Source organism: Coffea arabica, chromosome 6c (genome assembly GCF_036785885.1).
Source record: "Coffea arabica cultivar ET-39 chromosome 6c, Coffea Arabica ET-39 HiFi, whole genome shotgun sequence".
NCBI classification, from domain to species: Eukaryota; Viridiplantae; Streptophyta; class Magnoliopsida; order Gentianales; family Rubiaceae; genus Coffea; species Coffea arabica.
In genome coordinates this window covers 16,428,369-16,452,398 of record NC_092320.1, presented here as the reverse complement: position 1 = coordinate 16,452,398, position 24,030 = coordinate 16,428,369, and the positions used below count along the sequence as shown (strand labels likewise).

At 38.7% G+C, this 24,030-nt stretch overlaps 3 protein-coding genes and 1 pseudogene across 3 annotated transcripts; 2 read left to right on the top strand and 2 right to left on the bottom strand.

The window, feature by feature from the left end:
- Positions 1 to 3,809: 3,809 nt before the first annotated feature.
- On the bottom strand, positions 3,810 to 5,157 carry LOC113693031 (senescence-specific cysteine protease SAG39-like). The gene is made up of 2 exons (XM_027211618.2): positions 4,692 to 5,157; positions 3,810 to 4,557 (listed from the first exon to the last, which is right to left on the bottom strand). Exons 1-2 carry the CDS (start codon positions 5,107 to 5,109, stop codon positions 3,965 to 3,967), a joined length of 1,011 nt encoding a protein of 336 aa, XP_027067419.1. The 5' UTR covers positions 5,110 to 5,157; the 3' UTR covers positions 3,810 to 3,964.
- Positions 5,158 to 7,351: 2,194 nt separating this feature from the next.
- LOC113693030 (senescence-specific cysteine protease SAG39-like) lies at positions 7,352 to 9,214 on the top strand (annotated as a pseudogene).
- Positions 9,215 to 11,361: 2,147 nt separating this feature from the next.
- LOC113693029 (senescence-specific cysteine protease SAG39-like) lies at positions 11,362 to 12,737 on the top strand. The gene is made up of 2 exons (XM_027211617.2): positions 11,362 to 11,829; positions 11,948 to 12,737. Exons 1-2 carry the CDS (start codon positions 11,409 to 11,411, stop codon positions 12,538 to 12,540), a joined length of 1,014 nt encoding a protein of 337 aa, XP_027067418.2. The 5' UTR covers positions 11,362 to 11,408; the 3' UTR covers positions 12,541 to 12,737.
- Positions 12,738 to 15,925: 3,188 nt separating this feature from the next.
- On the bottom strand, positions 15,926 to 23,117 carry LOC113694108 (probable galactinol--sucrose galactosyltransferase 2). Its single transcript, XM_027212958.2, has 14 exons — positions 22,929 to 23,117; positions 21,067 to 21,289; positions 20,242 to 20,486; positions 19,869 to 19,959; positions 19,609 to 19,657; positions 19,435 to 19,526; positions 19,243 to 19,347; positions 18,654 to 18,767; positions 17,668 to 18,220; positions 17,467 to 17,534; positions 17,239 to 17,373; positions 16,921 to 17,138; positions 16,730 to 16,818; positions 15,926 to 16,639 (listed from the first exon to the last, which is right to left on the bottom strand). The coding sequence occupies exons 2-14, from the start codon at positions 21,255 to 21,257 to the stop codon at positions 16,277 to 16,279; spliced, it is 2,313 nt and encodes a 770-aa protein (XP_027068759.2). The 5' UTR covers positions 21,258 to 21,289; positions 22,929 to 23,117; the 3' UTR covers positions 15,926 to 16,276.
- Positions 23,118 to 24,030: the final 913 nt, after the last annotated feature.

The window sequence follows — 24,030 nt, the reverse complement described above, 5'->3', positions numbered from 1 at the left end:
AAGCAGGATCATTTCCCACTACCAACTTCCCCTTCCTTCTCAGTTGCTGATGTTGATAAGAATAATGCACCAGCTGAGCACTACGGGTTGGGTCTTGCAACTGCTGGATAATGCCCTGCAACAAGGGGTCCTGATTACAACTCTGTTGAATCTCAGTGAGCAAAGCTGATCTAATGACTGAAATGGGAGCTAATATGGTTGTATTGATAGGAGGCTGCCTGGATAATACATCAGCCACCACATTATCAACCCCCTTCCTGTAGTGAAGCTCGTAGTCATACCCCATAAGTTTAGCTACCCATTTCTGTTGCATAGGTGTAGATACCCTCTGCTCAATCATGTATTTAAGACTTTGGTGGTCAGTCCTAATAACAAAATGCCTACCCAACAGATAAGGCCTCCACTTTTGAACTGCACTCACGATAGCTAGCATTTCCTTTTCATACACGGATAGACCCTTATGCTTGGTGGCCAGAGCCTGACTATAGTAAGCCAGGGGCCTTCCCTTCTGACTCAGAACTGCTCCAATACCCTCACCTGAGGCATCCGTCTCTACTTCAAATGTCTGGGAGAAGTCAGGTAGAGCCAGCAGGGGGGGCGAACTCATGGCCATTTTTAATGCTGAAAATGCTGTTGTGGCCTGATCTGTCCACACAAAGCTGTTCTTTTTTAGCAAATCCGTCAAAGGTTTGGCCAATTTCCCAAAGTCTCGTATAAACCTCCGGTAATACCCCGCCAATCCCAAAAAACCCCTTAACTCCTTCAGGTTAGAGGGTAGAGGCCATTGCTGAATAGCGCGTACCTTCTGAGGGTCTGCCTGTACCCCCTCTCCTGAGATTACATGTCCCAAATAAGCCACCTGTGTTTGCGCAAAGGAGCACTTGCTTTGCTTCACCTTTAAACTGTGTTGCCTTAAGATATCGAAAGTGATCTGCAGGTGTTTAATGTGGTCAGACCATGTTGAACTAAACACAAGAATATCATCAAAAAAAACCAATATGAACTTCCTCAAATAAGGCCTAAATACAGTATTCATCAAGCTTTGAAAAGTGGAGGGTGCATTGGTCAGGCCAAAGGGCATGACTACAAACTCATAATGCCCTTCATGAGTCCTGAAGGCAGTTTTGGCAATATCCTCAGTACACATCCTTATTTGATGATAACCAGATCTGAGATCCAATTTAGTGAAGAATTGCGACCCAAACAACTCATCAATCAGCTCCTCAACCACTGGTATGGGAAACTTATCCTTCACAGTAGCTGCATTTAACTCCCTATAGTCGATACACATCCTCCACGTGCCATCCTTCTTCTTGACCAAAACTACAGGGGAAGAAAAAGGACTTGTGCTGTGCCTGATGACTCCCGCTTGTAGCATTTCCTGAATCAATTTTTCAATTTCATTTTTCTGGAAGACAGGGTACCTGTAAGGCCTCACATTCACTGGTGTTGTCCCTTCCTTGAGTATGATTCGATGGTCGTGACTTCGGTGTGGAGGGAGTTCAGAAGGCTCTTCGAAAATGTCCTCAAACTTCGTTAACAGCTCATGCAGGTCATTTGCTTCAGGAGCATAGGTAGAATCTGCTACCTGAGAATTCCCCTCCAACCTACAACAGCTGCCTGCTTGCTCCTTTGATGCTGCCTGTACAGGTACAATAAAGCACAATTGCGCAGAAGCCACCTGCTCAGGCTTTTGGAGTATTCTCTGCATGGTCCTCCTTTTCACTAGTTGAATAGCCTGCTGACCCTTCCCTCGTAGCACTATCTTCCTTTTCCCCTTCAGAAATTCCATTGTCAGCTCGCCAAAGTTCCACTTAATATCCCCCAATGTCGACAGCCACTGCACCCCCAGTACCAACTCACAACCTCCCACAGGCAGCACCATGGCATCGACCTTAAACATTTGATTGTGCATTTTCCAAGTGAAGTTGGGGCACAACCTGTTAGTGTTGATTTTGTTACCGTCAGCTACCTCCACTACAAGAGATGGTACCTCTTGCACCCTCAGCCCCAGTTTGCTAATTAAATCTGGATGAACAAAGTTGTGAGAGCTTCCACAGTCAATAAAAATATTTACGGGGGTCCTTCCTACGTGACCAGTCACCCTCATTGTTCTAAACTTAGGGACAGCAGTAAGAGTCATAGCATTTAAAGAAATGTGAGCTAAGTTACCCTGGACTGCTTCCCCCTCCTCTTCCGATTCCACTTCCAGTTCCTCACAGTCATCTTCTGCGCATACCTCCAATCGAAAAAACTGTCTGTTCTTACACCTGTGGCCAATTCCATATCTTTCATCACACCAGAAACAAAGACCTTTTGCTCGCTTTTCGTCCATCTCAGTGGAGGTCAGTCTCTTGAATGGTCTCCTGGTGTAGCCTTCTGGAGCCTTTTCACCCTTTTCCTGGCTAGGAGTGGGCAGCAACGCCTTATCCTCTCTCCTCCAAGGTCGATCATTGCTGATCTCCTTCTTCCATAATCCTTCAGAGTTTCTTTCTCTTCTCCACCTATCCTCCCCGCCAGAGAAGAATCCTGTTTTGACCACTCCCTTCTTTTGCTGCGTCAAAATTTTGGCCTCCTCCAATTTAGCTAAGGTTCTGGCATGTTGCAGCGTTTTAGGCATAAACATCCTGACCGCTAGCTGGATCTCAGTCTTCAGACCACTGAGAAAGCAGCTAGTGGCATAATCTTCAGGGAGCTCTACCCTATTTAGCAGCTCTTCAAACTGCTCTTGGTACTCCAGGACTGAACCTTCTTGTTTCAAAGCCTTTAACTCCCCCATTGGGTCATCATACAAACATCCTCCAAATCTGGAAGCCATCTCCTTGATATATTCTTCCCAAGCAGGTAAATCTCTCGTGATACGTGATCGCATGAAGATCTGATGCCATTGGAGAGCCTTCCCCTCCAAATTCATCGCAACCATTTTTACTCTCATCTGAACTGGTGTCTCATCCACCTCAAAGAACTGTTCGGTCTTGAACAGCCATCCCTGGAAATCTTCCCCATGGAATCTAGGAAATTCCAGCCGAGAAAAACGCGTAGGAACTTGGTAGGTTCTCCCCTGTGGTACTTCAATTTCCGACGGTGAGTTCCTCGCAGATTGTCCTCTTTGAGAGTGTAATTCCAGTACCAAATTCCTGAGGGCTGTCATCTCTTGCTCGAACTGCTCCTTCTGCTCCTTCATCATGGCTTTGACGCTCTCCTCAAACTTTCGGTTATCCTGCGATCTAGTACCCTCCGCCATTGTTATGCGAGCTGGTCTGTCCCCAGCTCTGATACCACTGTTACGGAGGATAGTGAGATCACTGGGAAATACTCTCAAACAGGAGTTGCAATTTGGAGAAGACAACTCGAGTGAGAGAGCAAATGTTATTGCAGAGAAAAAGAACAGAGAATGGGAATGAATACAATTGGAAACAATACTTCTGACTACCCTTCCTCGCATACCCACAACTGCTTTTATACTACTTCAGCTAACCGCCTTCTAATTCCGCAACCTTTCCATTTTCAGCTAACCGCCTTCCTGCCCAAACTTTCCCTTTCTGCACACTCCTTCTATTTCCGGCTCCTAACTACCTAACAGAACAGCTGACATGGCGTAACTAACTCAACCACCCGTCTGATGTGGCATAACAACTCCTGGCACTACGATTCCAGCTGGCATCCTTTCTTTCAGATGTAACACACAAGGGGGTCACAAAGACAAACTACTTTTCTTGCAGTGTTACCATGAATTTATTTTCTTTTTTTTTTTTTAAGTTTCGTTTGATTTCATCATCTCAGATATAGATTTTGACATATACACAGAATTAGGGAAGATAGGGATATTTCATCAATCAAGTTTTATGCACAGATAAGACTGCTTTATCATATTTACATAATTTAGCGGAGAGACACGGCAACATTTAACAAGATGAATTAGCTAAGCCATAGCAACGATCCAGATGGAAATTCGCCCCTCAATTTATGCAGTAGGGTAGGAAGAATCCATAGCAATTCCACAAAGGCCTTCTTTAGCAGTAATGCCCCGTTTCATCTTTATATATCCACTCTCACCCCAGCTTGTTCCCCATGAGTTCTTGACCAACCAATACTTTGTACCATTAGAAGTTTTCCCATATCCTACTGCAGTAACACCATGGTCTAGATCCGTTCCACAATCTCCTGTGAAAACTCCGCTGGAGTAGAATTGGAATGCCATCCCACCAGCATCGATGGAAACAGAAACTGGTTGGTTTGCCACAGCTTTCAACAATGCTGCTTCGCTGTTGGCGGGCACCTTTTCATAACGAGCGATCTTGGCTGCGTGGGAAGCTTCTTTAGTTTTGCTGCAAGTTCCATCAGCTGCCGTGTATGGGTAAGTGGTTTCAGTGGCAATGCCTTTGTTTTTCACGATGAATTCGAAGGCATCTTCCATGTAGCCACCACTGCAGCCCTGATCTTGACTTGTTCTGTCGCAGTCCACTATTTCTTGCTCAGAGAGTGAAATCAACTTACCGGTACTCAGTTTTGTAATCCCTTCAGTCGCTGCAATTGCTGAAAATGCCCAGCAACTTCCTGCAAATCAGAAGCAAATTACAAATATATATATATATGAGAAAACCATGCCCTTTTCAGATTTACTGCTATCATTTATTAATTGAGAATGTGATAGTAATGTAAAGATTATAGAGTGGCTTAAATTTGATTACCACATTGTCCTTGATCCTTAATTGGAGTGACTGCACCTTTGGTCCTCCAGTCCACGGTAGCAGGCACAGCAGTCACATTTTCGTACTTGAATGATGTACTCCTGAACAGCCTTGGCGAGGAGGACATCTTCAATCCATTATGAGAGGCAACAAACTCCTCGTTGGTAAGGTCTGCGAATTGATTGATTCCAAGCTTGTAAGGCCTGTTTCCAGCCCTATTAAAAGATTCAATGAACTCCACATTGTCCTTGAATATCTTGAAACGCCTTTCTTTCTCTGCACTGTCCTTGTATACGCGTCCGTGGAGGCTCATCCACTGCTCATATCTCTCTACCATGGCCTCATCATTCAGGTTACGCGCTGCACCTTGGATTGCCAGCAATCCCAAAAGGAAAAAGAAACCAATGACTACTTTCATTTTGTTTTATTGATTGTGTGGCTTGAAAATGTTGCTTGGCCTATTGGTGCTTTGGTCCATTGCAGAGCTAGGAATATATAGAGAGAGAGCAGAAGGTGCTTATGCTCATTGATGCTCCTTCCAAAATTGATGTTTTCATGTAATAGTGTGAGCGGAAGAGTTCAATTTCTCAGCTTGCCGGACAAATTATGCTGTGGTGACTGGTGAATTGGACAACCTTGTTGAATAACGTACGGAGATGGTAACTATTTGACAATGACAAGTACTTGAAATTGTAGTTCAATATTACTATGAGGCCTAAATTGCACATAACCCCCTTAGGGTTGGAGGTGTCATGCACATAGTCCCACCAAATTTTTATTTATCATCAATTTTCCCCAAAGACTAATAGTTGAAGTTTACTACTATTGGTTTCTTTTTTTTTTATTTCAATAATGTGACAAAATGATCTTTATATCCTTAAACTTTAAGTGCCTAGTTAATTTGCCTCTCTATGTTTTTGTTTTCCTTTTCCTTTCCTTCCTCCGTTGTCTCATGACATCTATTGTACCTTGTTTATTTCTTAGTTGCTTATATGATAAAGCAAACTCTATTAGTGATTAATTGGTTTAAACGCATATATAAAAGCGGGTTAGATCATATGATAAATTAATTGTTAATAGTTAAGAGTATTACATTAAGAAATTATGTCAACAATTAAGTGTGTTTGGATAGAGTATTATTTGAAATAATTACTGTAACACTTTTTGTGATGTGATGCATGTGAAATAAAAAGGTGGATAGGGAATATAAAAGGTGAGCTGGGAAATGTGTTATATTGCAAACGGAATATTATTTGAAAAAACTTAGCTATTAAAAATATAATTCAAATCTATTCCAGGCATATACAACTAATAATTACAAAGATTGAAGATTGCTTTAGAAAAATTACGAAGATGAGGTTATGGTGGTATGACTATAAGATGGAAAAGAATTTGGGAATAAAAAACCAAGAGACAAGTTAATAGTCATTTACATTATTGTTATGGAGTAATTAAACCTCACTATTGGATAGCTAACAAAATATTACGCATGTATTTTTAAAACTTCCCTAGGCTATATGCCTTGGATTTTCTTCCTTCCGTAGCTAAGTTAATTTAAAAGTTTTATGTACTTGATTTTTTTTTTTTTTTGGTTTGAAATTTCTTGCCAAGTTTTTTCTTGTTTTTGCCTTTCTTTTATGAGTTTACATGAAGATACACATTTTGTTCTCCACTTTAAAAATCAGGTGGACAACCCAGGCAAAATAAATCAGTTGGGTTATATCCCAATTGGCTAGGGCCAAGAAGCGGAGCTCGTTTCCGAATCTTAAAATTTGTTCTAGTATTATGCGCCGGTTGTTGTTTTTCACTATTTGAGTGGATTGTCCATTTATTTGCAATGTTAGCCAGTTGGACTACATATGTAATTATCCTTAGTTGTACTTAATGTTACAATTATGGGTTTTGATTGTAATCTTGTACTCCTATAGCCAAAAAAAAAAAAAAAAAAAAAAAAAAAAAAAAAAAAAAAAAATTGTTAAAATAAACCTAAAACTAGCAAGTGCAATTTACTCTACTTTAAGATGCAATTGGATGAAATCATAAGGAACTCACTAATTTTAATCTGTTTTCACACTTAGAGCGCGTTTGATAAAATTGAAATTTGAGAGAATCAAATTACTAAATCATTAAGTACTGAATTCTTAACATTTGCATGTATTCTGTACTAAGTGATAAGTTGTTAGTTTATCACTTATTGTTTTGATTAAGATACGTCTAAACAATTCAAATCATTTATTTAATTAAGACATTCTATTTTTTATTATTAAAAACGTATGAATATATTAAAATCTAAACCTATTAATCCTCGTACATAAATTTTAGAAGATTCTGCCAGCACTAATTAAAAGATGTTTACTTGAGACGAGAAAACTCAAAAACCTTCATTAAGACATTAGCCTGATGACTCTGGAGTAACATGATCGTGGAACCAGTCAACATCTGCGAACCGCTACCAGCTATATTTTCGAAGTCACCGGAGCACGATTTGCCCGGGCAAACCTAGATTTTAACTAAATCTTGACAGATTCTCATGTTACATGCATGGAAAACACATTTTACATGAGAAAGCGAATTCATCTTCTGCTCTGCATATATACATAGCTCCAGGACGGCCTCTAGAACACCAGTAGCTGAAGCAACATTAAGATTGATTATTCACAATGAGAGCAGCTATTGGTTTATTGTTTATTTTGGGATTGCTAACAACTCAAAGTTCAGCACGCACGCTAAACGAAGAGGCAATGATGGAGAGATATGAACAATGGATGAGGCTCCATGGACGCGTATACAAGGACGATGCAGAGAAGGAAATGCGTTCCCCGATATTCAAGAACAATGTAGAGTTCATTGAAGGTTTTAACAAGGCTGGAAACAAGCCTTACAAGCTCGGCATCAATCAATTTGCAGACCTTACCAATGAGGAGTTTGTTGCTACTCATAATGGACTGAAGAGACCCTTTTCACCAAAGTTGTTCACAAGTACACCTTTCAAGTATGAAAATGTGACTCCAGTGCCAGCTACCGTCGACTGGAGGAAGAAAGGTGCAGTCACACCGATTAAGGATCAGGGACATTGCGGTAAAAATTTAAGCCCCCTCTGGTTGTATGAACAAAGTAATTATTTATCTGGTGTTTTAATTTTAACACCAATCGGTTTGTGAGGAAAGGTATACTTAGTTTTTCATATATATATATATATATATTTGCTTCTGATTAGCAGAGAGTTGCTGGGCATTTTCGGCAGTTGCAGCAACTGAGGGGATTACAAAACTGAGTACCGGGAAGTTGATATCACTGTCTAAGCAAGAACTAGTGGATTGCGACAGAACAAGTGAAGATCCGGGCTGCAACGGCGGCCTCATGGAAGGTGCCTTTAAATTCATTGAGAAAAACAAAGGCATTGCCAACGAAACCACTTACCCTACACGGCAGCTGATGGAAATTGCAACAGAACTAAAGAAGCTTAATGGTTCAGAGTACCAGACTGGGGAGAGTTGCTTCAGATGGTAGTCCTGGAGTTGGTCAGGAAAGTCTGTAGAACGAACAAGGCAGAGAAAGGGAAGTACATTAAGATTATTATCTCTCTGCTAAACGCCCCTTCTGCTGCTGTTATTTATGAATGTGCTGGAACTCTTGTTTCTTTGTCTTCTGCTCCTACGGCTATCAGGGCTGCTGCCAATACCTACTGCCAGCTTCTTCTGTCTCAGAGTGACAACAACGTCAAACTTATTGTGCTTGATCGTCTGAATGAACTCAAATCATCTCACAGGGACATTATGTTTGATTTGATAATGGATGTTCTTAGGGCACTTTCAAGCCCGAACCTTGACATTCGGAGGAAAACACTTGATATAGTTCTTGATTTGATCACGCCACGAAATGTCAATGAGGTTGTTCTCACTCTTAAGAAAGAAGTTGTGAAAACTCAAAGTGGGGAGCTGGAGAAGAATGGGGAGTACCGTCAAATGCTCATTCAAGCCATTCATTCCTGTGCTATAAAATTCCCAGAAGTTGCAAGCACTGTGGTCCACCTATTGATGGATTTTCTTGGGTGACAGCAACGTTGCTTCTGCAATGGATGTGGTTGTTTTCGTGCGAGAAATTATTGAAACAAACCCAAAATTAAGGGTTTCCATAGTCACCAGGCTGCTTGACACGTTCTACCAGATTCAAGCTGCACGGGTTTGTTCTTGCGCTCTTTGGATTATTGGAGAATACTGCTTGTCCCTTTCCGAAGTTGAGAGCGGCATTGCAACCATTAAGCAGTGTCTTGGGGACTTACCCTTTTACTCTATTTCCAATTCAACAGCAGCGGAGTCTTCACTGGAAACAGTGGGACTGATCTAGACCATGGTGTTACTGCCGTTGGGTATGGAACTACTAATGACACAAAATACTGGCTGGTAAAGAACTCATGGGGCACAAGCTGGGGTGAGAGTGGATACATAAGGATGCAACGGGGCATTGCTGCAAAAGAAGGCCTCTGTGGAATTGCCATGGATTCTTCCTACCCAACTGCTTAAGTGAGGGGCGAATCATTATCTTGATAACTCGAGTGGCTGAGCTGATTCTGTTTGTTAGATGCTGGCTCGTCTCTGCTCAAAGTAAATGTCGTAAAGAAGTCAGTGTGTACATAAACTTCAAGAATGGAAGTTCTTGTACCCGATATCTTCCTCAATGGTAGTTGTATACATTTAAAAACCTTGATAAAGCATTATGTGCTCAATTTGACCATCTCCAAGAATCCTCAATATCATTTTCAACTTGATATCAAACTTAAATTGCTGTATTAACTCTTATAGTAGAAAACCCATAAAGCCAAAACAATGATTGAAAATCAATGAGTAACAAATACAAATTAAACGCCCCTTCCTCAACTCGAACAAGTAGTATTTAACTCGGTATGTGCGTTGATGCGTGCAGCCTGTTTAAGCAATAAGCAGAGACTATTTAACAGTTTCATGATTGTTTCTTGGTTTCCATTTTCGAGTCCTTTTTCCATCCAGGATAACTTCATTTGCTGAGGACAAAAAATGATATCATTGGTGCATTCTCTGAACCAGTTGATACCTTTCCACAGGACTTAGAACATTTTATACTTCTTGAACAACCCTCGAGAGAGTTAACATCTATATTGAGAAGGATAGTTAGGAAAGAACGATGAGACAGGTAATTATAGACCCGAAAAAAAATAAGTGTATTCAATCATGGACAGTAAAAAAGACCTCAATTGACAGCTCATCAGTAATCTTCTGCAGAAAACTCAAAACAGAACATAAGCATAAAGAAGAGAGAAAAGGGAAGGGAGCCTATAATTCCAAAAAAAAAAAAATTTTTTAAAAATGAGCTTTACTTTATAATCATATCAGCCGCAGAAAGTATTAATTCATACAGGGCTTCGATCTTCTTGTTTATATTTCTACGTTAGGTCAGTAGTCATCTGCATCGAGCTTTGTTGTTATAAGAGCAATACCCAATGTAGGTTGGATAGAATTCTTGAGATATCTTTCATCCTAATAAAAAAGAAAAAAGAAAAATAGTAGCTTTTTGACTGATGAGGAATCAAATCATCATCAGATAAAGGTACAAATTAAGAAGTCAAGTAAAGGGTACTTGCAAATCTTGCAAGTTGATTATAGCTTATAGTTCGAGGTACATATTTAGTGCACAATTAGGTGAGCGTAGATATAAGGCAGATAGCGCTAGCCCCTCTAATTTCTTTGATTTACGTGACCTATTGTGAAATTTATTGAAGAAGGATTTGAATATTTTTGTTATACATTATAATGCAATACGAGCAAAAAAAACCTTGTGAGGCTTATTCTAATTACTCTCTATTAACTTTTTCAGTAATCACATCTAATTAATAGTGTTCTCTGATGTCCTCTGTTACCACATAATAGAGTGTGTTTGCAAAATATGGATTTTTAGTTCTGAAGTTTGCATCTAAAAGAATTTATTGACGGGAGCAATTATAATTAATGAACAACTGAAAAATAAAAAGCAGCTACAAATGCTTATGGTAAAGGTAACTCTAATTGCAAATTAAGCTAAAATAAGATGGGAGGCCTTTGTAACAAGCATAACATTGAGCAATGATCAGCTAATTTTCTCTAGTTTAACATGCCATTGCATCTCACAAAAGTCAGAAATTTTTTGAATCCACCAATCACTATTTTAAATGCAAAAAATGGTTATTGTTAGTCTCACTGTTTTCGAGTGAAATGAAATTCACATAAGTTTACAGCCAAGAAATCAAAACTTTGACACATTTAGTGGTAGTGACTTTCAAATATTTCCTAATACGTATTAATCAAACGTCAAAAGGAATGTAGGAAATGAGATAGACAACTTAGTTAAAAGACGTTAGCTAAAGACAGGAGAGAACTCAGAATACTCCACCTGAAAATGTCCTGATTATTGTAAACGTTTTCCGGAACATCGGCCTTCCATCAAACATTGTTGAACCAGCCACCGTCTACGTACGGTACCTACCTAAGTTGTACAAGCCACCATTGCAGAGCTTGCCCGGCAAACTGGGAATTTGGATCTCTTCTGATTAGAATATTGCATGGAAAAAGCAATGTTGAAGGAGCATAATGTAGCCCATCCATCTTCTGCTCTCTATATATAACAAGCTCTGTAAGGAACCTAGCACCAATCACTAAAGCACATATTCAAGAAACCAACACTTGTACAACGACTTCATCTTTGAAAATGAAAACGGTGATTGCTTTCTTGTTCCTTTTGGGATTGTTGGCAATTCAATCTGTGGCATTACGCACACTAAACGATGAGGCCATGGTAGAGAGACATGAGCAGTGGATGAGTCTCCATGGCCGTGTATACACCGACGATGCAGAGAAGGAAAGGCGATTCCAGATATTCAAGAAAAATGTAGAGTTCATCGAAGCTTTTAACCAGGCTGGAAAGCGGCCTTACAAGCTTGGTGTCAATCAATTTGCAGACCTTACCAATGAGGAATTCAAAGCCTCGCGTAATGGATTTAAAGCTTCCTCCTCACTTAAGTTGATCAGAGGTGCATCTTTCAAGTATGAAAATGTGACTGCTGTGCCTGCCACCATGGACTGGAGGAAAAAAGGTGCAGTCACTCCAATTAAGGATCAAGGACAATGTGGTAAGACGGCTACGCAATGTATACAAATGGACTAGTACTAGCATTCTTAAATAATTGCAGAATTAGTGATCATTTGAAAGTGATAAGACTTCTCATACACTATGCTCCTGATTCACAGGAAGTTGCTGGGCATTCTCAGCAATTGCAGCCACTGAAGGAATTACCAAACTCAGTACAGGAAAGTTGACATCACTCTCTGAGCAAGAAATAGTGGATTGTGACAGAACAAGTCAAGATCAGGGATGCAACGGTGGAGAAATGGAAGATGCCTTTGCATTCATAGTGAAAAACAAAGGAATTGCCTCTGAAGCAACTTACCCCTACACAGCAGCTGATGGAACTTGCAGCAAAACTAAAGAAGCTTCTCACGCAGCCAAAATCGCAGGTTATGAAAAGGTACCTGCAAACAATGAGGCAGCATTATTGAAAGCGGTGGCTAATCAACCAGTTTCAGTTTCCATCGATGCGAGTGGCATGGCTTTCCAATTCTATACAAGTGGAGTTTTTACTGGAGACTGTGGAACTGATCTAGACCATGGTGTTACTGCTGTAGGATATGGCAAGGCCTCTAATGGTACCAAATATTGGCTGGTAAAGAACTCATGGGGCACAAGCTGGGGTGAGAGTGGATACATAAGGATGCAACGTGGCATTTCTGCCAAAGAAGGCCTCTGTGGCATTGCTATGGATTCTTCCTATCCAACTGCTTAAGTATGGGGTGAATCTCACTCTTGATTATTCCAGTGGCTCTTGATTATTCCAGTGGCTCTTGATTATTCCAGTTGTTTAGTATTGGTTTGTCAATGTTACTCCTTTTAAATCATGTAATTTTAGTAAAGCAGTCCTATGTATACTATGTACATAAACTTCATAAATGAAAGAGCCAGCGCTGTTACTATTTGTCAGAATTTTCCACAAGCTTTAAATCTGATACCAAATTGGTGTTGATAGTGTGAATTTGTAATCTATAAGTATTGTAGCTATAAGAGTAAAAGTATTGAACAAGAACAGCATATATCTTTCCGCAAGAAGTCCAAAATATTCTGCTTTTTTGTTTTTTCCTTTTCTTGTAGAGCTTGAATTTGAATATTGCAAGAGCAGTACTTGATGTGTCAAGTTAGAATTCGTAACTGCCTCTTCAATCCCAATCAAGAACCACATTGCAGCATTTTTCTTGACTTAGCAATCGAATAAGATTAATAATGCAAGATAGAAACTGATGCTTTCGAAATCCCCATCTCACGATTCTCACCCAACATTTTTAACTTAATGCATTTGATTACCTATCTCTTGCAGCTTGATTTACTGATCTTTATATTCAGCATATCTTCCTTCATTTAAATTTGGGTGAATTACTAATAATCCCCTATAGTTTCATCTATTGTTACATGACCTCCCTAACATTTTAATATATCTACTTCACCCCGCCATGGTTTCATATAAACTAAAAATCTAACGAAAAAATAACCTATATAACGTTATTAGTTGAAATACCAGTAGTGTCCTTACTTAAATGATAAATCAAATGACTTAACCACCTTTACAAAATCATAAGAGATTACGTGGATAAATACAAAAAAATAATAGGAGCAAAGTAGATATTTATACAAATTATAGGGAGTTAAGTGGACAATATGATTTCATGACACGCACTTTTGGAGAGTAAGTGGTTTAATCGTTGTGACTAATTATGCATTCCGTTCATTTTCTACTTTATATAAAATTATAGGGGATTATATGACTATTTTAAAACTTTAGAAAGGTCATCTGACATTATGCATAATTACAAGAGGTCATATATAATTTACCCTTTAAATTTTGATAGAAATTCAAGTTTGTTTAATCTCTTCAACACTAGCTACCTTACAACCCATACTAAATCCTCAAACCCAAAAGAGGGATGAACATTTAGTGCCAAAAAATTATTCAAGAAAACATAAGGTTCCATTATTTGCTACTAACAAATAGGAAGAGAATAATTGTTTGTAAAACCAAATACAAGTTTAATCTTGCTAATCAGAAAAACATAAATTTATCAAGACACAAGCAAGTTTTTAAAATCTTTAAACAAAGAAATTACTTGAAACAACAGTATAAGATCGAAACTTGAGAGACGAAATAGAAGGTTAGATGTGATTCCCATATCTAAATCAATCATGCTCTAAAGGCAGCAGAACTTGTGCATTTGGTTAGCGGACATTCAGAAGGGATAATACGAGAAACTCTCTTGAGGTTTCTTTTAATATCATTTAGAAAATTTTAAAATGTCACTTACCACCCATACTTTCATTATTTGTGGAACAAAATTTTTTAACAAAAATCCTAAACTGCCCTTTTCTCCTAAACCACTTTGTTTACTTCAAGAAAAACTATTAACTAAAAAACAAACTCTAATAGTACCATTACATTTTAAAGCTATAGTCCATAAAAATACAAATTTAGAAAATAAAAAATATTTGTAAAGAAATACGTCAACACCAATTCAACTCTATAAATTTAAAATCGATTTCTTGTGAACCCTTTTTTCCCCGACCTCCTCTCAACTGTTGGTCCAAGCCTTTAAGTTGTATTAAATCATTATAAAGATCAACTCAAAATAAATAAAGAAAACATACAACATTTTATCATAATCACAAAAAAGAAAAAGATAACCAAAATTCAATTTACCATAATTTACAACCAAAAAAATACATAGTCATATAAAAAAATGAGTAAAAGAGAGCGTTGGAGAAATGGGAAAAAGAAGAAGTGACTTTTGTTTCTTTTTCTTTAATTTTTTAAGCTCCATTTATTTATTTAATATGTGAATTATGTATCAAGTGAGGGTTAATATAGTCATTTTGCAATTACAAGGGGAGAAAAGTGATATTTTTAAAATCTTAGGGTGCTAAGTGATATTAAGAAAAACCTCAAGGGAGGTTTCTAATATTATCCCTATTGAGAATCCTGATTTTTGAATTTTAAGCGCGTGAGTTTGCATACGGTTTCAACTACTTTAGGTAATGGGAGTTTGATAGTTTCTGAAAGCGCGAGTTTTCTATGTCAATCATGTATGCGCCTTCAACAGCAGGAAACATACAAGCTGGCGCGATTTGAACAGCAATTCCTCCAAGGCTGGCTTTCCAAGGCGTGCTTGTCTTGGCAATATATATAACGCCTTTATATTAGCCCATAAAGAAGCTGTTTTGTTCTATCACCCATCCCTGAATCTGGCACTTGGAAGAGTTTATTAGTGACTACTTACCTAGCTTCGGTGGTTGGCTGTAGCAGAAATGTTTGCATGTAGAAACTCAAGTTGGCAAGGCCGATGAGGCTCCGTTTGTTTGACAAGAAAGTCGTGCAAGAAAGTGCATCGCGAGAAAAGTGAGGTGAAGTAATGTAAAAAAAAAAAAAAAAAGAAACTAAATTTTCCTGTATGTGTTTGATAAACAAGAAAATAGTGTAGAGAAATTTGAATTATTGTTTTTAAATTTGAATGTTACAGGAAAATTGTTTAAATTTCTTGGATAGATACTATCGAAGTACTAGTACATTGATTAGAAACCAACGCATTGAAATATAAAAATACATTCATTTGCTAAAAGATTACCTAAGAGGAGCATAAAATATGTAATAACGTATTTAATTGCATAATTATTTCAAAAAATAAATAAATAAAAACCAACATGAAAATAAAGTTGAATGCATATACTTTTATGCTGTTACATCTAAGTAATTTATTCAAACACTATCTAAGAGTAAAGGTCTAAGCATTGATTTGAGTGCTTGACATATAGAAAAAAGATATTGAAACATTCATGCTTTATAGGTAGAATTAGCCAAAAATGGAAACTCAAATAAACAGAATCAAAGGTTTGACTTCTGTTCAGAAAAAGCAGAATTAGATGGTGTAGATATGATACGAGCGCTTAGAGTCCTAGACAAAAGTTTCTCTGTTTGCACCTGTAAGTAGCAAAGTTATATCCAAAAGAAACTTCTAAAGAAATTGGTTAAGAGTAGGCGAATAACTACTCATGAGCCATGACTATTTTCTTAACTCAATTGCATAAATGTACTTCCACATTCAACTGGTGAAATGCACGATACACAACAAAGCTCAACCTCTGCAACTTTTGCCGCAAGGGGACAAAATTACTCATTCCTTGGAGCAGTGCAGTAGAAGACAGGCACTGCTAAAGAACTCTGCTCAAATTAGCACCAACTTGTGTAGATCTTATGATCAAAGCAGTTTTATTAGAAAGCAAATGAAAGTGATACAAGGACCCTTCTCATTATTCCCCCCACACACACAAGGCTCACTCTTACTGCCCGCCCACCCACATTCTCCCCAGCAATAAGAAAGCTACGTCTAACTAATGCGTCACCAAACACAAGGGGCAGCCTCAAGCATGAATCCCCATCGTAACAGCGATTTCCCCCCACTACCTACCTAATGGAACCAACTAATTTAGACGTCAATTCCAATAGTCCATCTATGCATCTCCTCCTTTGGAACTGGAATGTCGATAGCCACCAATCCTGTTGTCGCTTCATAGGTAAAGTCAGTCTCAGCACCATCCACTGAGCATTTTAGCGGGCGCTGAGAAGAGTAAGCTCCAAACGGGCCACATCCCCTCACTTTAAGTATGATCTTTGCCGTTGGTGATCTCTTTTCACTAAGAGAACCAGAGATCTCAGACGTAGCCTCACCGGCAAAAATCTCTGCTTTGCTGTCTGAAGTCGGTTGGACCTCAAACTGCTCAACAGCACCACCGCTGTTGAACATGTTGAGCAGACCAATTGGTGCGAAGGAAATGTTTGCAGCAATTTCCTGCATGATTTATCATCCATTGGTATCTCCAACTATATAGAATGTACATAGCATCATTAAGAAGGAAATGCACTCTTTTTGAAGGCTCACCTTCACAGGACAGAAGTGGAAGAGTTCATATTCAAGAATTTTGAGTGTCACAGGAAGAGAAGCACCTTTTGGTAGCCGCATTACCTCCACTGCGTTTCAGTTCAAGGATTATTCTCAGAGTCAGGTTTACAATTGATTGTTAAGGGAAAATAAGGTGGTGAAAACGAACAATGGATAAAAAAGCCAAGTACCTGATCTTTGGGCATAGACTACTGTTTCCCCATCCCAGTTTGGGCCAGCAATTTGAGATATGGGGTCAACATCACTGGCTTGAACAGAACCAGTAAGGGTGCCAGGAGAAGCATCATGGATACGTGTCTTCTTTGTGATTTTGCACCAACCAGCACCTTGGCAGTTGAAAACACCAACAACACCAGTGCATTTGTTCACATTCCAAATCTTAAGCAAGCTGCATTATTTTTTTTTTTTTTTTTGAAGTAAATATTACTTGTAATAAATAATACTGCATGATTCTGGGTATAATAAAATGTTCAGATCGAATAGCAAACCTTTTCCCATCTCTGGCTGGATCAACAAAGAGGCAGTCACGTGTAGGCCGCCCAGGCAACTGTGCCCGAAGGACAGAACCATCAGGTAGGACCAGCTTCTTCAAAAGCTCAAAGTTGTGATTGCCAGGCTTGTCACTGAATATCGAAAGACAACATGAGCATTAACACATAGGTCCTAAAAATTAATGAAACCAGAATGATGATTCAGGTGAGGACACAAGTATTTACCTGACATAGATTGCACATCCTCCAACAGCTCGAGCTGCAGCATGGTAGTCGGCAGCAGGGTGTAAGCTCTGCATCACAGATTGTCATCAGTATTGCAGTTGGTTACATGGTAATGATGTGTAAGACAGTAAGAGTTCATTTATCAGCTTCTCATCTGCCAATCTTTAACTGGAGAGAGATTTAACTTAGCATAATACTCACATGGAACATATCCCAATCAGGTTGCATGAATTCTCCAAGGAATAAAGAGTTGTAGGCAACAGATGAAATGTGTATGGTGTGGGAAGCAGGGTCACGAGGGTAAAAGTCATCAGAAGCTCTGACAACAGCAGTCTGCTTGGCATTGTAGATCCCATCAGTATTATGACACATGCAGGCAATACATCCATTGTCAGGGAAGTTCCGTGCCACAGAAGCTTCAAGGGCCTGGTGATAGCTGCGAGTCAGAGAAACTCTACCACCATGGCCAGCACCGAGGGTCTCAATAATGTTCTGCACATCAACTTTAACACCATCTACTCCACAAGAAGCCAGGTATGAATGAAGCTCATTATAGAAGTTGAACACCTTCTTTGGGTGGACCAGACCCAAACCATGGACAGCAAGACTATCCATGACTATATCTGGTTGGTTACCCATCACACCTGGAGATGACACGGGGTATGCCAAAGCAGAGTCATAGTGCTCCAAGCCTGCACCAGCTGGTTGTACTCCACCCCAGTAACCTGCTAGAGCATGCCACACATAGACGTACCTGCACCATATTAGAAATAGACTGAGTAAACAGCATCCAATAAATTAAGCAACTGTATAAACTTGTGTATGGAAACATGGCCAGACATATTTCTTCAACAGTCTAGAAGACCATCAAAAGATAATTTCATGTACTTGCCAGAATTGTTTTTAGGTAAAAAGGAAAATGATTGCATGCATTGCCATTTACATAGAAGAACTACAAAGGAAAAATGTAACAAAGAAGAAATGAAATAAGAAGACAAGAAATAAGAGCTGATAACACTTTCTTTAAGAAAGAAAGTATGTATGCAAGGATAAGGACACCCAGAGATACAGAAGAAAGTGCCTTATTTCTAACCAAGTACGATGCAATTGCACCATAGGGTATCTTAGCTCTCAAGAGAGATTGAGAAAACATTATATAGGAAAAAAAGAAAACCGGTTGAACTTACTTGACATCATGGCCCTGCTTGGCGTCTTGAACGAGCTGCTTCAGGCCAACCTGACTTTCACCATTCTTCTGGAATTTCTCATTTTCCTTTATGCCTGTGAGTCTGTTTGCAAATCTGCAGAAAAAACTGTGTTAAGCATATTTTACAGAAGTCAGAAGTTACAAAGGTACCTAAAGATTTTTGCTTAAAGTCAGTCCATAACCCCTCTTCTAGACGAATTATCATATCTTCAGTGCTTTTTTTCTTTTGTTGGTTTTGTTGTTGTGGGTGGGGGGAGGGGGGGCGAGTTGGTTGGGTGGGGTGCAATGTGTCTGTTGATGTGAATTCAGAAACAAGGATGCGAACCAAGAATAGATTAAGGCCACTCATACCATAACAGGGGCAACCAGAGTATGGTTCATATCTTAAGTGATTTAACCACATTTGCTGCTGCAAAGAAAATTTACTAATCTCCACAGTCAGTTTGTTTGATCTCTACTAAGAAGCATAGTGTGATACCGCCTATATAAAACGCTTTCTCAGCTTAATTGAAATGACTACCACGCAACCAAAACTTATACTGGACAAAGCAATAAAGAACAAAACTTACTGAGCTCCTTCCTGCACTACGCAATTGGTATCCTTCACTTGACCAATCTGTTGCCAACCATCATCCACAATTAGGAAACGAGGAGGAGTGCCACCTTCAGACAAGCTGCAAAGATAACCACAAAAAATTAGCAATTCATCTCCACTGAACATCAGTTCGGAAGAGCAAACGAAAGTTAGATTCATGTTTCACCTTGTAAGGCCTTCCTCAACACCCTCAGCTGTGACATCAGTGTAAAATGCATCCCATGTGCACCAACCAAACCAGTCGAGGAATGAGGGGAGCTACAAAACAACCCACCAAACATAAGATTTGAATTCCAATTTACTCCAACTACAAGACAAAGACGAGAAAAACTTTGCTTACTTTTTTCCTCTCTCGGTGGTGAAAAGTTTGCATGTGCTTCTCTACAGCTCTATTTATAATAAGAAAAGAAGAATATTATTGTCAGTCAGGAAATGGTAATTCAGTTGTGGAAAATTCAACTATGAAGACACCATGGTTGTTTTATGATAACATGGAGTCAAGCTCCAAATGCTTCTCGACCCACACCCCACGGGAAGGGGCCACAGGCATTGGAGGACCAGCATGAATAGAAAAGTGGACAAGGAGAAGTGAGGACGTACTTTACAGCCTGGTTGATGACTTCAAAAGGATTGGTCCCAGCATGAATGTAGACAAGGTAAAGTCCTTGGTTGGTTTCAACAGCATGATCTCCTGCAACAACCATACCACAAAAACAAGGTCGTTTTGGTTCTTTCGAACTCTTTCTTTTCTAAGATATGTTCCCAAATTTTATTAACTCCATTATTGATTCATTAGATGACAAGATCTAATTGGTTTCTCCAGCTTGGTCATGTCAGAGCACAGTGGACTTGGTCCCCATTTGATGATGAAGGGATGGTTCTGGCTTAATTGAAGATACGGCCTCACAAGATAGGCAAAGCAGCAAACATGTATCCTACACCAAATACTTTGGGATGGCCTGAGCCTACTCACCACTCTCAAGGCAGATCTCTAGTTCATTCTTCTCATTTCCTTGAAGGGCAGCTCGGAACTGGCCTTCAAGGAGAGGGAGGAACACAGTGTAGATGAGGGGGGCATCCTCACGCTCGCCTTCTGTCGTGTCTTTGCTCTCCACAAGCATAAACTGTGTCTCCAAAGGAATGTCCTTCCCACATGATCCCATTCTCTGAGTCATCCACCACAGCTTGAACCGGAAGCAGCACATGAAGCGGAGCCCCCTACCAAAGAAGCAAATTATAAAGATATGTACATATCTCGAAAACATAAGACAATCATCAGAGATTATAGGCATACAAAACGTTTTGAAAAAAAAAAAAAAATGGTCATCCTCCACAACATTTACTATGCTACATTGAATAATCAGTGATGCACATATTTCTCCTACCCGTTCAACTTCCTGGTACATAGCTACTTCAAAAGGTTAAGACAGTAGCAGAACCAGAAATAAGTGTTAAATTACAATTAGGGATTAGCACATGGCTCAGCTTGATACCTCAAACTAATTAGAGATTAAAGATTAACTACTTTTCCATGTACAAATTAAAGTATTCTTTGGATTTCTACAACCGGATTCAAAACTAGAAACAAGCACCAAAGAAAGCATCAGTAATAACGAGTTAATTAGCCCGATTTCTTGACCAGTACAACTTGATTAGGTTTTTACCTAATATTCCAAAAAGAAATAACATGTTGGTATGACACATGCAAGGATTAACAATCCAGAACAATGTGTTCCTACAAGCTGAACATCGAACTTTCATCCACTACCAACAAATTCAAGAGGATTTGGGTGCTTACTCTAATCCCCCAACTGGGAAAACATGCAAGCTTTTGCTGTGTTCAGCTGTGGCACCAAGAAAAGTACCCTCCAAAAGTCCCACACCTGATCCAGGAGTCAGCACAATGTTGTCAGGGACTCCCGTGAGTATGGTCTTTCCATGAACCACAAGGTCCCCGTTGTTGATGGAGATTTTTGGTGTGACCGTCATTTTCACCAACTTGGATGCTTCTTCACTATAAACTGCATCATCACAACCAGCACATAAGCTCTAGCAACAAACATAGAGCGAGCATAGAGCAGACATCATGACTAACTACTTCAGATCATCACATAAGTTCAAGCAACAACTAAGCATCTCAAATGCAACAAACAGCAAAGATAAATACTTGCCTTAAGGACTTTTATCTTGATTATCTATAGCTATTACAAGTTCATCTTATATTAACTCAATTTGATCATGTCAAGATATGATTGTAGCCGCAGCCAAGTGAGCCGGTCAAACTTTACCGCCTGGCTAACGAATCAGGCGCCAAGCCGACACGGCGACGTCGACATTATCTACCGCCACGGTTGGACTAAAAAGCAATAATGATACAACAAAGTTGAGGGTCCAAACTAAAAATTTTTTCCATCAGTAGAAAACAAAGACGGACCTTTTTCTTGAAAATAACAAGAGCACGAATAAAAGTAGTAAAATAAGGTGACAAAAAGGCCTTTTTATTGGAGCAAACAGCTTGTGAAAATAGGAATATGTGAATTAAAGGCGGCCAAAATAGAGAATATTCCCACTGGAGTGATGACAAACAAATCATTTTGCACTTTTGATGGGAGTGGTAAGAAGAGAAAATTTGACTAGAGAGCAAGGGCATTTTTGTCAATGAAACGCTGTAAAAACATCCGAATCTACTAAAACTGGAAAGATCCGCTGATGCCAACTAAAATGAACTGTAAAGAATATTCAAGCAGTGGTTGAGGAGGAAAATATGAAAGAATCCAAGGGTAATTTCGTCAAATAAGTTAAATAATTAGTATATAGGTTGTTCACCGTCGAGTAGCGACAAAACTCTCCGATCAGAACGACGGCGGTTTAACCTCAACTGCTCCTTTAAAAGTTAAAATCAAAGCTGGAGCTGAGGATTCATAGCAGGGTAATATTCTACTAGTTGCTGAAAAAACCATGGTAGGAACGGTAAATTCGAAGAGAATAAAAGGGCATACTAGTCAAATCATCCAAACTACTCCCGAAATTTAAAATTTCTGCGCGAAAATTGAGAAAAAGAAATAGAAAGAATTAAAGTGGGAATATTCATCTAAATCACCTCTTGAACATCTTAATATCTTCCCAAAGAAAAAACTTCGAGCTGAAGATCGAACCGAAGGTAAAACGCTAGCCCAACGAAGAACCATTTACAGTAAAATTTTCTTCAGAGAAAGAGGAAATTCTCTGGAGGTTTGTTCTTCCCACAGAAATTAAGATCTCAGACAATATAAGATTAAAAAATATCTACTTTCTGAAAACTTTGTATAGATTTTCCAACACAGGAGGAGGCAAGAATCACTAGCTAATCCTAGAAATTCAAATTGAACCATATATAGCAGGTGGGATTTTGAAGTTATCAAACATTTTCAAATCCTAGGTGTTTAAGATTCCTGCGAAAAGGGAAAACATGAAAATGAACACTTGGGTAATTTTTCCTAGTAAACTTTCGGCCCTTTTCATGCATAAACATGCACAGAACAAACAACTGTAATCCAAACAGCTCAAAAGAATCAACTCAGACGCCATAAAATCATGTCTAGAAAATCTCACTGGCATCTTATCTCACCAAGTCAATTTGTAGTACTATTTCTCCACTCAAAAAGAATCCCAAAAACTCACCTTAAAAAGCTTTCCTCTGTTGAAGCTTGGTTGATCAAGATGGAAATTCAAAGTTTCAAGACGAAGAAATTTGCTCAGCAGAAGTGCACTCCAGACGGGAATGCGAGCTTCTTTTGAGAAGGACAAAGAAAAAGAGAAGCAGATGTAGCCAGAGCCCGGTAGAATTAGAATGCTCTTTAACAATGGGGTGACTCGATGAAAGAGTTGGGGAGGTTTTTATAGTCCTCCTTGGTGGTAAATGTCGAACAAGCTTCCCCAGGAAAGCTAGTTAGGTGTTGACACGTGTACCACTGTTACTAGTGCTTAATAGTATCTTAATTAGTATTTTTAGTTTATCTTTTTTTATTTGTTTTGATTACTATTTTTAGTTTATCTTTTTTTTTCATGATTGTCTCCACCATGGATAACAAAAAAAGTGATTACTCGATAGCATAAAAAGTATTTTTTTTAACTTTAGATGCTTTATACTATTTTTATAATTAATATTTATACTAATTATGAATTAATCTAAATTTACATTAATAGTGTATACATCTTCTAATTTAGTTACGTGAGAAAAAAAATCTCAATTTGAGATTGAATTTCCTTGTTTGGATTGCTTGTTTCCGTTGGAAAATATTGTCGTTTTCCGTGATCACATTTTCCTATCACCTTTTTCCCTCACATATATCAAATCGCTACAGTAATTTTTCCATAAAAAATGACGGAAAATGCAATCCAAACACAACCTACACATACGTGGTGATGATCCGTTAATATATGTATTAATGTGTAGTGTAAGAAAGACTAATTCATAGTCAATTGCACGTTACGATGCATATACATTACATCTTTTATCCCACTTTGATAGTTTTATTTTATTTTGTTATCCGTCACAAATTATAATTCACATTTCAATTGAAAAACATAATTAACTTTTAATTTTTCTAAAATACCTTTATCTTATGTACTTTCTTATCATTGAATATAACTTATTTTATTCAATAATTGCCCTAATTCATATCTTGAATGATGAAACTTTTCATCAGTGTTATTATTGTAATTAATATAAAGGTATAATGACTAATCATACTCCCAATATTAGTGCGAGATATTTTAGAAA

What these genes read in the sequence shown, in the direction of transcription:
- LOC113693031 (XM_027211618.2), bottom strand. Translation starts at nt 5,109, where the DNA reads ATGAAAGTAGTCATTGGTTTCTTTTTCCTTTTGGGATTGCTGGCAATC. An exon ending in TAAGGATCAAGGACAATGTG is followed by an intron (nt 4,558 to 4,691) that starts GTAATCAAATTT and finishes TCTGATTTGCAG; the next exon opens with GAAGTTGCTGGGCATTTTCA.
- LOC113694108 (XM_027212958.2), bottom strand. Translation starts at nt 21,257, where the DNA reads ATGACGGTCACACCAAAAATCTCCATCAACAACGGGGACCTTGTGGTT. An exon ending in GTTGAGGAAGGCCTTACAAG is followed by an intron (nt 19,348 to 19,434) that starts GTGAAACATGAA and finishes TTATCTTTGCAG; the next exon opens with CTTGTCTGAAGGTGGCACTC. An exon ending in GGATGTGCAATCTATGTCAG is followed by an intron (nt 17,374 to 17,466) that starts GTAAATACTTGT and finishes TTCGATATTCAG; the next exon opens with TGACAAGCCTGGCAATCACA.
- LOC113693029 (XM_027211617.2), top strand. Translation starts at nt 11,409, where the DNA reads ATGAAAACGGTGATTGCTTTCTTGTTCCTTTTGGGATTGTTGGCAATT. An exon ending in TAAGGATCAAGGACAATGTG is followed by an intron (nt 11,830 to 11,947) that starts GTAAGACGGCTA and finishes CCTGATTCACAG; the next exon opens with GAAGTTGCTGGGCATTCTCA.